Source organism: Manduca sexta, chromosome 15, assembly GCF_014839805.1.
Source record: "Manduca sexta isolate Smith_Timp_Sample1 chromosome 15, JHU_Msex_v1.0, whole genome shotgun sequence".
Lineage (NCBI taxonomy): Eukaryota > Metazoa > Arthropoda > Insecta > Lepidoptera > Sphingidae > Manduca > Manduca sexta.
In genome coordinates, this window is record NC_051129.1 from 7,199,632 (window position 1) to 7,214,739 (window position 15,108).

General features: G+C 34.1%; 1 protein-coding gene across 1 annotated transcript; it reads right to left on the minus strand.

Annotated features, from left to right (window-relative positions):
- Positions 1-1,943: 1,943 nt before the first annotated feature.
- On the minus strand, positions 1,944-2,604 carry LOC119189445 (cuticle protein 38-like). Its single transcript, XM_037439040.1, has 2 exons — positions 2,496-2,604; positions 1,944-2,253 (listed from the first exon to the last, which is right to left on the minus strand). The coding sequence occupies exons 1-2, from the start codon at positions 2,505-2,507 to the stop codon at positions 1,984-1,986; spliced, it is 282 nt and encodes a 93-aa protein (XP_037294937.1). The 5' UTR covers positions 2,508-2,604; the 3' UTR covers positions 1,944-1,983.
- Between the last annotated feature and the right edge of the window lie 12,504 nt (positions 2,605-15,108).

Genomic DNA, 15,108 nt, shown 5'->3' on the forward strand with positions numbered 1-15,108 from the left:
GTATTAAGTGCTTCATATTAATATCTACGCTAATATGCATATCACAAAGTTTTTATAAATTAAAACCTTCCGATAATTCAATATGCGAATCTATAAAAACAAGGCGTGGATTAAATCTGTAGCCTGTACCTATTAATCACTATCTACCTACTATTGTGATACATAATGTCAGATAGCCGGATATTAAATGTTTCGGCACAAAAACCTGTCAACCGTTCACTTGTTTATCGTACACATGCTTATTTTAATTGCAACATGACTTAATAACAATAATATAAATTATATCAGCCCTGTATTAAATACTGTCCCATTGCTGGGCACGGGCCTACTCTACTAAGAGGGATTAGGCCTTAGTCCACGACGCTGGCCTAGTGCGGATTGGTAGACTTCACACCAACCCTCCAAATTCCTATAGAGAACTTCTCAGGGCATGCAGGTTTCCTCACGATGTTTTCCTCTACTTATTTTTATAATATTTATATGCACAAAGTACCATTGAAGTGCCACGAATTATTTCTGTTCGGTTTTATATGCAGTTCAATTGACAGAAATCAAGACATAAGATTGAAATAATACAGTTCAACAACAAACTATTCACTATACCGCGAGTATTTATTCTAAAAAAATAAAAATAGTTATCGATTAAGTTATAAGTTTCCCGCTTATAAGAAGAATCCTAGCTAAATATCATTTATAGTCATATAAACTTTTTCAGAGTTGACTCAGCAAAGGGCTTTGCACACATATTGGATCGCTGGGATCAGTTAAAAAGGCACTACTTCATCTACTTCTTCATCTTACTAACCATAAAGCTAAACCATAAAACCTATCCTTGCAATAGATTAAAAAAAAACTATTATTAAAATATGTTTTGATCAGGACTGCCTCGGTGGCGTAGTTGTACTGCATGCGCGGTACGGCAGCGCTCTGAGGTCCTGGGTTCGAATCCCAGGTCGGGCAAAGTGATATTTGGGTTTTTCTGCTCAGTATCAGCCCGGAGTCTGGAATTTGTGCCCGATATGGCGATAGGCTCGCCCCTATCACATCATGGGACGGAACACACTTGGCGAAAAGTGGGTGCCATGCTTGCGCCCTCTGCATACCCCCTTCGGGGGATAAAATGCGTGATGTTGTGTGTGTGTGTGTGTGTGTGTGTGTGTTTTGATCAGGCAGGATAAGTATGTTTTAAAATATAATGAATTTGCATGTAAATTGTTTGCACGTGATTTAACTTAGTCCTATGACTAACCTTTCACGCTATAAAACGATTTCGTTATAATTATTCTTACAAAGAAACTCATCGAGCGAAACAAATAGATTGATTTGAAAGTACTTTCAACGTGAGAGTATACACAACGTAACTTCTTTCAATTAACACGTTTTTAATTTTTAAACCTGGGTAGTGTGTGACCGAAGAAATTCGAGTCCTAACAAAGCCCACTATCCATGTTTTTGTTTTTTTTTTTTGTGTTGTATAAAAACATAATACGGTGTTTTGTTATTTTTTCTAACTTCGACCCCTTTATTTCCTAAGCTTTTCGTCGTGTCTTATGCCTAGGATAAATCCTTACAAGTTCCGACCTTATTTAGAAGTATTTCGGATGGTAATACAAAACGTATGATTTTATATAAATGACATTTATAATTATATAATTATTCAAGTACCTTTTTAAAGTTTGCACACATAGTTTGGTAGGAATGTATTATAATAGTTATTAGGTTTTATTTTATGATAAACTGTTGCCTGTAATAGATTTTAGTAACTTTAATTTTAGGAAACCCTTATATGTTGGTCTTTCCTGTCTCAAGCATTTTTGCTTCTAAGAGGCGTTTTAACACATCTACACTTTTACGGTTATATTATGTCCCATGTAATAGGGGTGAGCGTATTGTCATCGACACAGGCCAAAAAAGGTTTTGTACACAATCAATAAAAGACTTAATTATGCTGTGTGAATCATTTTAATACGCAAGGTTCGGAATTCAAACGGCGACGATCGGGGCTGATGCGGCCACGTAGGGGGCGGCAGCAACGTAGGGAGAAGCAGCTACGTAGGGAGAAGCAGCTACGTAGGGAGATGCGACATACGCAGCAGGGGCAGCGACGTAGGCAGCTAAGCCGTTGTTGATGCGGTGGTAGTATTGAGAACTGGAAGCGGTGACCACGGCGGCAGGGGCGGCTGCGACCAGGGGAGCGCTCACCAGGGAAGGCTTGGCGGCGACGATAGCCAGAAGGGCGGAGAGGGCGACGATCTGAAAATTCAAATAATTAGTAGGTAATTTTTTTAAATATATATTTTAAGGATCAATGAAATGTATCACTAGTATTATAATATTATTATCCAAGCAACTTAGTCACAACATTAACCACAAAATCTGGAAAATTATTGAATAGGAAAACTTATTATTTAATGTTACTTTCTATTTCGATAACGCTTGTAAATTTTGTAACATTTTTGTTTCTACTATTTATTATTATAATAGTTTGAACTTACGATCTTCATCATTTTGCTAGGTTTGTTTGTTTCTGCCGGTAGTGAACAGGGAATACTGTCGATCCAAATAACTGGACATTATATAGGCGGCAGACGAGTGGTGGCGCAACTCACTGGCATCGACAGCCCCATTCGGCAACGTCTCTGACATTGGGCGGCGCGTGATCTGAATCTTATCGGCATTACCTTCGAGGGATTAATTCATCTTTATCGGAGTACTTAATTGAATTCATTACTTTTTAACATAGATGTTAATCAAATAGATTATACTCTCTCCCTTATTGTAACTAAGATTTACCGAGAACGTAAATTTTTCATGGTGATTGATACTCAATTACTTAATAGATTAATTCTTAATAAAAACTAAGATTTATATACCTTAGTAATAACTATTACAACACAAGTCGTAACATTTACATTTAAAAGGTCCTGAAAGATTCGGCAAAATTTGCAACACATAGCAATAAATATATATAAATGGCAACATCGATTAATTGTAACACTGCCTACGTAAAACTTATATTTCCGGAACATATTATGTCTTACAATACTGTGTTCGGTTACTGGTGTTACAGCGCGTTATTTGAAGGTCAATGACGTAAAAATGTATAAGTCACTCCGCAGCCACCGCTCGGGCCACGTGACCATTTTTCTTCAAATAAGGATTTTTCTTAGAGAAATTCCTAACAATACAACGTGAGCAAGCACGTGTAATTTGATTCGTTAGTTTTATTTGTTTTGATGGTTATTGTAACAATGCAATGTTTCAACTATAAATTGTTGTTGTAATTGTTTTAAATGGCAAATGGATTTAATATTTCTCGTTTAAAAAAAATAACATGTGGCATTGGTTATTAGCATCGCCAGAAAATGCTATTATTCGAGAAAATATCGACCAATTTATGAATTGGATAAGAATTGGTTTTCACGTTTTATTTTAAAATCGAAATTTTGCCTAACTATATAATATAAACATAGGTTTGCATCTTTAAGTAAAGGCAAGTACGTACCGAGTTTATAAATATACCTATAGATATTGTGTTGAGCGACGACTTGCAAGCCTATGACCATACCGGGTATCCAAAATAGGCTAAAGTAGAGTTGAATACGATAGATTAAAACTCAGAGCAAGTTAAGAATCTAAATTATAAATTCGGATTTGGATGTTTAGTACGTAGTTATAGATGAAGTGGATTAGCATTTAGGACATTTACTCCTAGAAAAGTTTTCACGCGAGTAGAATCGCTAGCAACATATAATTAAAAAAATATGGGCGATCAAAATGCAATCTGATATTGAATTCGCAATAAGTTTGATATTGTGCAAGATGGCACCCTACAAAGCAAATCGACATTATGTTACCCAAAACTAAAGCACTGCCATTGACGTGGCATGCAAATGGAAATTAATTTTCGGATGGCAGCCCAGGAATGAAATATATCGGACACATCTCATGAAAAGATTAAAAACGAGACACATCGTCGTTCGATATCCGATGACGTATGTGTGATCGGTAGGTACGTATAATTTTCAGAATACGGATAATAAAACTTGTCATTAAAATCTACGAATCAATATTTGCTGTCTCTAACTATCTGCTGCAGTTTTCAAATCATCTTGTGTGTACAAACAATTTAATAAGTCGTTTAAACTATTATAATCATGTAATCAAAAGAACTATTTTTGCTACATTTTAACATTAGTTCAATTACTAATAAAATTACCTGACCACGCGACTCGCGAAGACTTTTGTTCTAATCATAGTATATTTATATATCAACTGCCATACAATAGAACACGAGCGATGTATTCAAATTAATTATGGCATGTATACATTTCAATAAAACACAAAAGCCATCCGAATACGAAACAAAAGATTCGGTAAGCGATTACATATTCATGTAGAGTACTTGCTTGCTCCAAATACTGTCATTAATTTGTATAAACATGTGAGCGTTGTGTCGTATTTCATACACTGGATGTGGCAACATTATGATGCTTGAATTTATTGAATCTGTTCCATATTTGTGAGTAAAATAAATTATAGGTATTTGAATAAAACGATAGGAATAAGCGAGAAATATTTAATTGAAAATTAAAATACAGTAATTATAGATATTTTTTTCTTTGCTGCACATACGGCCTTGTTGACTAGTAAAGGAAATCCTAAAATATTTGACATTAGAAAGAAATTAGTTGGCATTATTGAGTAATTAAAAAATTATTAATATTAGATATAAACTTTGGTCTCTGAGCTTCGCTGGTACATTATGGGTGCCAAACCTTACGACGTAAGAAAAGATTGAAATAACTTAATGAATCACATGTGTCGATAAGATGCAAATAAATTCTCAAAATGTTGCGTTATTTGGCAAAGTACATCTATTTACAAAATTATTCGTGCGGTTACTCTCAAACATTTAGTATGAAACTAAGTGCTTATTGCATATTAAATAACTTGGCAATGCCACCACGGAACATTGCCTGCGCAAGAGCATATTGCACTTGTCCGTATTTATATTTGGATTGATTAATAATACTAAAGTTACGTTGCCTTAATAACGTCAATCAAAATTAGCTTGAAAAAGAATACGATTATAGCAGATATTTACTTATTTTTTATCTTTCCATAAATTTAAAGGATTATAATTTACGAAAGCATTCTTATTTCATACTCATCCTGTTTTATTGATATTATACTGACCCAATGTTGGGCACGGCTTTCTGCTACTAAGGAGATGACTCTCTAAAACTTACTCTAATATATGTGTTCATAAGAATAGGAAAAATATATTTTTAATATTTTAAACAAATAATTACAAATTGTTAGTGATGGATATTATTTTGTGACTGCATGGCATTTCCAGTGTATAATGATCTTTATTCCCTTTATGAGAGAGTTCTCTTGCGTAACCAGTCCCGTAGAAGACAGGTAGGGCAGGAATTGTCGTCACAGCCTGTATTTGACACCTTCAATTTTCACTTGCCCGGCTGGGGGCCGAGGCGAGACAATTTTTTTACGTATTATATAACTATCTTTACCATTTCCATCCATTTGTTCCATTCGAACTTGAATTGCATTTATAAAATCTTTGTGAAGATGACATTCTATAAATACCGATGTAAACGGTCCGAAGTGACGTTTATACAATGTTGCTTTAATTAATTCATTTAGAAACTGCATTTATCTTAGACTTGGCATTTAAATGGTATTTGCAGTACTGGTGGTATAGGTACCTTCACTTTAGGTTTTTCTAAGTTTTTGAGGACTTAATCCTTAGAAGGTTGAGGTTAGGTAAGTGTCTGTCTTAGAAATCAACCCAAACCGTTTCTCAAACGTTCTTGACAAATGTGTTGCGCCAATCCCGCAACGGAGTGGGATAAGAACAGGTGAAGAAGAGTACTAAAAGGAGTTGTGGTAGATTTGTAATAAAAATAGTTTTTAGTTATCAGACAGTATAATACAGTATATTATCCTTTTTCACAGCGGAATGTTTTATGTCGAAACCTGTTTGGGTCACATGGCAGGATTTATAAAACTGAAATATTTTAAAATAATTTACGGAGTGTTCATTTTTTTACTATTTTTATATTTATACATGGTTTTAGACAGTTACATGATGGCAGGCAGTGATTCTTTCCTTCCTGTGTAATGGGACAGCACTGCAATGGTTTCGTTAGAGTTAGTGTTTGAGTATAAATAATTTGCCTAACAATTTTCCACGTGGTTTGATCTTGATAATGACTCACATGTTGGTCGCTTGTTGCAGTATATGTGAAATTTTGAAATAAATTATACAAAGTTTATGTCGGTTTGCAAATTGTGAATATCTATTTATGATCATGTTTTTTGCGTATTTAAATACATTTTCTTTTCACAAAAATGAGATTCACTATAATTCTGTTGAATTGAGCAATTAAAATCTATGTAAAAATAACATTAATTGTTTTGGATTCAAATTGATGCTAGATCTGCCAATATCAATGCCAATACCCATCTCTTCAACGATACAGGCGACAGTTAAATACCAATAGACTTATAAATAGTAAAATTATGTAGGTATAGTATATATAGAAGGATTTTATAACATCACGCATTTTATCCCCGAAGGGGTATGCAGAGGCGCAACTAGGGCACCCACTTTTCGCCAAGTATGTTCCGTCCCATGATGTGATAGGGGGCGAGCCTATCGCCATATCGGGCACAAATTCCAGACTCCGGCCTGATACTGAGCAGAAAAACCCAAATATCACTTTGCCCGACCCGGGATTCGAACCCAGGACCTCAGAGCGCTATTGTACCGGACATGCAATACAACTACGCCACCGAGGCAGTCAGAAGGATTTTTGTTTATCTATTTTAATAATAATGTCCTTTTCCCATTCGAATACGATAACACTGAAAGCATATACACACACACACATGGGACACGATTTTTCAAGTATATTGCAGAAATTATATCGCTTACTTATTTCAAACGGCCATCTAGCTAAAGTCAATTATGTCTTACGCAATTTAGTCCCGGAGAAATTGTTTTGGAGAAGCCCAAGCAACGTATTACCCAACGGGCCATAGTGTACGTTATCAGCGCAATCTTTGTTATTTATTTATCTTAGGTAGCTTTAACATCTAAGGTTGTAAGCAAACACAGCAGTAGGATAATACAATCAGTAGGCTATACTACTTTATAAGCAATAATTAATAAAAAAAAAACAAATTGTTTGTTTATAACCTAATTCACTTAAAGATTCTTTGAGTATATCGGGTAAGTTACATTTAATTTTTCCATCACTGTACACAATATTTCATTTCATGTCCCAAAAAAGTTAAATTGTATATTTTTTTATTGAACGATTGATTTCATGTTCCTTTGTGGCATTTTTAGCTTCACTATCTGCCATATCATTTCCTTTAATACTATGACTTGGAATCCAAAGAAGTTCAAATTTAAATTTATCTTTCAGTAAATTAATAATCTTTTGTTTAATTTATATAATTAGTGGATGTCCATTATTAATATTTTGTACAGCTCCTTTTTTACTAAAGAACAATTTTAGTTTTTAATTGGTAAGTATTTAAAATTTTTACATGGTCTGTATTTTAACCTTCAAATGCTTTTCTGTTGTTAGAAAGTTCTAAACAAGAGTGTTGATTTCCAGCGAACAAAGCACGAGTTGACGCAATAGGCGGTGCCACCCTCAAGGAGACGCGTGTATAGAAAACTTTCATGGACTGTTTGTCGCGAAACACACGTAGTACGCATTATTATTATCTTTCAGTGCTTGGGCAACCAAAGGTATTAGGCGTAGTAGAGATGTTCTATACGAATTATATGACAGAAGGTCCTTTACACCTGATGTCAAATTTACTAATTATGTAAGAACATACTCTAAAATTTTTAAAAGTGTATGTAGGTATGCCAAAGCTGCTTATATTAGTAGAAATATAAAAAAATCGGATAATAAAATTAAAACAACTTGGAGAATAATTAATACTGAAACTGGCAAAACTAAGTGTAATGACAAGATTGTATTAAACATTAATGACGAACTAGTTTCAGACAATAATTCTGTGGCTAATTACTTCGAAAAGTTTTTCAATAACATACCATTTGAGACGACAAAATGTCTGCCATCCTCACCAGAGGCAGCTGAGTCATTTTTAAAACAATATTTAGATTTATCAATTCCAAATTTCGAATTTGAATGTGTTACTCATTATGATGTTATAAAAGTATTCAGGAGCTTAAACATGAAGAGTACTGAAGATCTTTGGGGTTTGTCTGTTAAAGCGTTGCAGTCAGTGATAGTTAGCATCGCCCCAATCCTTTCTGATATTTTTAATTGCTGCATAAGAGACGGCATATTCCCTGATCTTATGAAGATAAGTAAAGTAGTACCAATTTTAAAACTGGTTGCTCCAACACCCCCCTCCAATTATAGGCCTATTTCTATTTTACCAGCTTTAAGTAAAATATTCGAAAAGTTAATGCTTAATCAAATGCTGGTGTTCTTTAATAAAAATGAGATTCTACATGACAGGCAATTCGGTTTTACAAAGGGTAGGTCCACGCAAGATGCAGGACGTGCATTAGTTAAAGCTGTGTTGGATGCCTGGGAGGGATCGCAGGATGCTTTAGGGGTATTTTGTGATCTTTCCAAGGCGTTCGATTGCGTTGATCATGGAACCCTCATTTTAAAGCTCCACTATTACGGCATCAGGGGAGTGGGGCTTAAACTAATATCTTCATATTTATCGGGTCGGAAACAAAAGTTTTTATCAACAACGTTTCCTCTGCAGGGTCCACAGTTGGGATTGGGGTCCCCAGGGTTCAATTTTGGGACCATTTCTGTTTTTAGTTTATATTAATGATCTACCGTACATTATTAACAAAATGGCTGAAGTTGTATTATTCGCTGACGACACTTCACTAATATTTAAACTAAATAGAAGGGAAGGAAATTTTGTAGAGCCAAATAAAGTATTTAAATTGATTTCTGACTGGTTTTCTGCCAATAATCTTCTATTAAATGCAGCAAAAACTAAATGTGTTCGATTCTCGTTACTGAACAAGATTAATGGAACTGATATTGATTTAGACGGGAATAAACTAGAATTAGTACCCTCTACAGTCTTCCTTGGGGTTTCTATCGATAGGAAATTACAATGGGGACCCCACATTCAAAGAATTTCGAGTAAATTGAGTTCTGCAGTCTTTGCTATTAGGAAGATCAGATATTTAACTGATGTGGCTACGGCAAGGTTAGTATATTTCGCTTACTTCCACAGCATTATGTCTTATTGCATTCTTCTGTGGGGTACTGCAGTAGATCTGCAGACCATTTTTATTTTACAGAAAAGAGCGATTCGTGCAATTTATAACCTTCGGTCTCGCGATTCCCTTAGAGAACTGTTTAAGGAGGTGAATATACTGACTTTGCCAGCTGAATACATTTTTCAAAATATTATGTATGTCCGTAAGAACCTAGGTACTTTTATGAAAAACAGTGACTTGCACTGTTTGAACACTAGAAATAAGAATAAACTAGTTGTTCCAAATTTCCGGCTCTGTAAAACAAATAAATCTTATCTAGCGAATTGTATCAAATTCTATAATAAAATCCCTCTTGAAATAACCAATCTGCCCGGCTACAAATTTAAGTGTCATGTTAAGCGCGAATTAATGTCAAAGGGGTATTATAATGTAAAGGATTACCTCGATGATCAGACGGTTTGGAAAAACAGTCCTGCACACCCTGTCCAACCCTATGTTAACGCCAATATTATAAATTAACTACATAAACGTCTCATGTGTACCTTTCTACAATTTTGACATTATACTGGGTAACAGTTTTAAATTTATGTGACATATTTTATTTTATATTGACTCATTGAATTATCAATGTATAATAGACGACCGACCGATCATTTTGTTGCACCAGCCTTAAAATTTATAATCTTAATTATATTGACCAAGATCTGCGACAAAATATGAAATGAAAATATTATGTTTGTAAATGTAGGCGTATGCACGCTGTACACTGACTGTTTCATAGTTTTTATAATTTTTTAGTATTATTGTTTTTTCGTTAGTTTTTAGTTATTGCTAAATACTTTTATGTGGATTTTCTCCGCAATTTTACGGTGATGTGCGTGTATTAGCTTATATAATTAATCAGACTTTGTATAGAAAAGACTTATTAAAAATATATATATATATATTTAATAACAATATTATAAATGAATAGACAATTGATGACAAAAAATAAAGCCCGGAGTTTCTTTCTGTCTTTCTTCTTCGGGTAGTCATCGCTTGGGTAGTTAGTGAGAAGGCTGGTGGGTTAGCTAGGTTAGGGGCTTTTTTATTGTCACTCACCGGTGAGGATCGCGACGCGTTTCTCCCTTATTGCTTATTTAAAAATACATACATACATAATTTTATTTCTTCTTCCCTGCCAGCCCGAGCTGGCTTCTTTGTTACTAAGTATATTTTTCATTTATTTTATTGTCTTTGTTTATATAAGCTAATCTAATTAAGTAATAATTGAATATTCTCATGTACCTTGACTTATCATAAGTGCAACTATGTTCGCCTACGTGATGAATAAAGCATTTTTATTTTTTTTTTTTTTTTTATATTAATAATTGCGTTTTAGCGAAATTTTGCGTTTTAGTGAAGGTCTTTTAAACCTTTTCTACAGCAAAAATAATATAAGATTGTTGATTGGAAACATCTGCATATAATTTATTGTATCTATAATAACTATACTATATCGTCAAGTATATTGATTAATAAATAAGTAGGGATATAAAGCGTACATTATATAAGATATTGCTTTTTGCAAATGTACCCTAATAACTTGTATTTAGAAAAAAAAATATAGAGTCATATCGGTGTTTGCATCGGTTAGGAAAGTTGTATTGCTTGAGCGGTACGATCACCGCTCTGAAGTCCCGGATTCGATTCCTGGGTCGGGCAAAGTGATATTCGGTTTTACTGTTCAGTATCAAGGAATATAATAATCTGAAATCTGGAATTCGGGCCTGATGGCCAGAATCAAGGCATATGGTGAAAAGTGGCTGAAAAAGTTGCACTTTTGTGTATTCCTTCGGTGGTAAAGGCGGGAAGTATGTGTATTTTGTAGAGTCATATCCTATAATATATTCGTGTACAGCTTCCGTAATACGACTCGGCCAGAATATGACTCTCTTAGAGAAAACCGATGTCATATGACAGTTTTTCATTGTAGTTCACGTTGTTAGTGAGAATTTCGGTTTGAAGTATCTCTAGTAATTAAATGAAACGAAATGAAATAATTTATTTAAACCTGTAAAATGTTATATATTATTAAGATTCCGTCAATATTAACTCTACCACCAGTTCAGAAAGCAGTTCTCACCATGTTTAATGGCTGAAGCGCATTTACAATCTGTTCCTCTTATGGATACATGGATGTTTATAGGCATTGGAAATCGGATAACGTCCGGTGCTCCATTTTCTTATTCATCGATCTATGCTATAAAGAACGTTTTCCACCTCTTTTCTCATAGAAAAAATATTCTGTAACTTAATTAATATACTATTTATTACTATATTTTATAAAAAATGACTTCATAAAATCATTTTGTTATATATCCATATAAATATCAAACCTTTTATTCAGCATCTTCGTCCCCACTTCGTCTCCCATGAGAGAAATCACGTTTCATTTGCCATGACTCCCTCAAACGTGATAATAAATATCTATTGTGTTAGAACTGTATAATACAACGTGTAAAATATTTTACATTGTTTTGAACAATGGTGTTTGAATTATCCCGATTATATTGAGGCAAAGGACTCGCAAGTCGCGCCCTGTTACGTAGGACCTAATGTAGACAATAAAATGTGTGGCCACACCGCTGCCTACCCCTGAAAAGTGAAGACTTGTGAGGCATATATGTATCTAAAATATTTTATTAGTACGGAAACCTCTAAAGTCCAATTTAACTAACCAGCGAGTTTGATTTTAACCGTTTTCTTCCAGCATATAAAGATCCCAATTTTATGATTTTTACTTATGTGAAGTCATGATTGGGTTTAAGTAATATCTCATTAATTTTTTTTGGTATAGTGTCATCGTGGATACTGTATACTGTAGTCTGTGCCCTAAATTTGATGTTCAAGTCGAGTAACCTTACTTATAGTTTTTTTTTGTTATTAGAGTTGCTCGGAATTTGTCCCTTGAGGGGTTAACGTCGGACAATATATGACGAAATAAAACAAATACATAATTATTCCAGGCAGAGGTGTAACGAAGGCACCCACATTTTTCCAAGTGTGTTCCACTCAATGATGTTATCAAGGGCGTGCCTATCATCATATACTCGTATATCACATCTGACACAAAATTGAAACTCCGGGTTGATACCTGTGTGAAGTTAGCAAGTGAGTTTAAAATATATATTTTTTTATATTGCCAAAGGATTGTACTAGGTTAGTACCGGATTGTACCGTTTTTTATTTTGTTTGTACCTTATAGGGCTAAGAGATATGGTGTACTGAAAGTTTTGTCAATCAACGCCTTGAGTATAGTAACATAAACTCGCGGCATTTGCAAACCAAGCATCATTTTAATGATTTTATAACTAAATATAATGAAGGAATACGTCTCTCAGTGGTAAAATACCTCTCTAACATGGTACAATCCGAAATGAGGAATACACACGACGGAAATGCACGAAATTCGTAGAAAATTATTATTTATAAATAAAGTACGGCCATTTTCAAATAAATAATCATTGTGATGATTTTATAGCTGAAAATGATTGACGAATACCTCTTTCAGAGGTACAATCCCTCTCTAACAGAGTACAATCCGAAATGAGGGAATACACACGACGGAAATGCACGAAATTCGTAGAAAATTATTATTTATAAATAAAGTACGGCCATTTTCAAATAAATAATCATTGAGATGATTTTATAGCTGAAAATGATTGACGAATACCTCTTTCAGAGGTACAATCCCTCTCTAACAGAGTACAATCCGAAATGAGGGAGTACAAACGACGGAAATGCACGAAGTTCGTAGAAATTTATTATTTTTTTCCAAGTACGGCCATTTTAGAAAAATCACCATTCTGATGATTTTATAGCTGAATATGATGAACGAATACGTCCTTCAGAGGTACAATCCCTCTCTAACAGAGTACAATCCGAAATGAAGGAGTACAAACGACGGAAATGCACGAATTTCGTAGAAAATTATTATTTTTTTCCAAGTACGGCCATTTTTAAAAAAATCACCATTGTAATGATTTTATAGATTAATGTGATGAACGAATACGTCCTTCAAAGGTACAATCCCTCTCTAATAGAGTGCAATCGGAAATGAGGGAGTACAAACGATGGAAATGCACGAAATTGGTAGAAAATTATTATTTATAAATAAAGTATGGCCATTTTCAAATTAATAATCATTGTGATGATTTTATAGCTGAATATGATGGACGAATACGTTACGGCCATTTTCAAATAAATAATCATTGTGATGATTTTATAGCTGAAAATGATTGACGAATACCTCTTTCAGAGGTACAATCCCTCTCTAACAGAGTACAATCCGAAACGAGGGAGTACAAACGACGGAAATGCACGAAATTCGTAGAAAATTATTATTTATAAATAAAGCACGGCCATTTTCAAATAAATAATCATTGTGATGATTTTATAGCTGAAAATGATTGACGAATACGTCTGTCAGAGGTACAATCCCTCTCTAACAGAGTACAATCCGAAATGAGGGAGTACAAACGATGGAAATGCACGAAATTGGTAGAAAATTATTATTTATAAATAAAGCTCGGCCATTTTCAAAAAAATAATCATTGTGATGATTTTATAGCTGAAAATGATTGACGAATACGTCTGTCAGAGGTACAATCCCTCTCTAACAGAGTACAATCCGAAATGAGGGAGTACAAACGATGGAAATGCACGAAATTGGTAGAAAATTATTATTTTTTTCCAAGTACGGCCATTTTTAGAAAAATCACCATTCTGATGATTTTATAGCTGAATATGATGGACGAATACGTCACTCAGAGGTACAATCCCTCTCTTACAGAGTACAATCCGAAATGAGGAGTACAAACGACGGAAATGCACGAAAATTCGTAGAAAATTTTTATTTATAAATAAAAGTACGGCCATTTTTAAAAAAATAATCATTGTGATGATTTTATAGCTGACAATGATTGACGAATACCTCTTTCAGAGGTACAATCCCTCTCTAACATGGTACAATCCGAAATGAGGGAGTACAAACGACGGAAATGCACGAAATTCGTAGAAAATTTTTATTTATAAATAAAGCTCGGCCATTTTCAAAAAAATAATCATTGTGATGATTTTATAGCTGATAATGATTGACGAATACCTCTTTCAGAGGTACAATCCCTCTCTTACAGAGTACAATCCGAAATGAGGGAGTACAAACGACGGAAATGCACGAAATTCGTAGAAAATTTTTATTTATAAATAAAGCTCGGCCATTTTCAAAAAAATAATCATTGTGATGATTTTATAGCTGAAAATGATTGACGAATACGTCACTCAGAGGTACAATCCCTCTCTAACAGAGTACAATCCGAAATGAGGGAGTACAAACGACGGAAATGCACGAAATTCGTAGAAAATTTTTATTTTTTTCCAAGTACGGCCATTTTTAGAAAAATCACAGGGAGTACAAACGACGAAAATGCACGAAATTGGTAGAAAATTATTATTTATAAATAAAGTACGGCCATTTTCAAATAAATAATCATTGTGATGATTTTATAGCTGAAAATGATGGACGAATACGTCACTTAGAGGTACAATCCCTCTCTTACAGGTACAATCCGAAATGAAGGAGTACAAACGACGAAATACGAAATTCGTAGAAAATTTTTATTTATAAAGTAAAGCTCGGCCATTTTCAAAAAAATAATCATTGTGATGATTTTATAGCTGAAAAATGATTGACGAATACGTCTTTCAGTTACAATCCCTCTCTAACAGAGTACAATCGAAATGAGGGAGTACAAACGACGGAAATGCACGAAATTGGTAGAAAATTATTATTTATT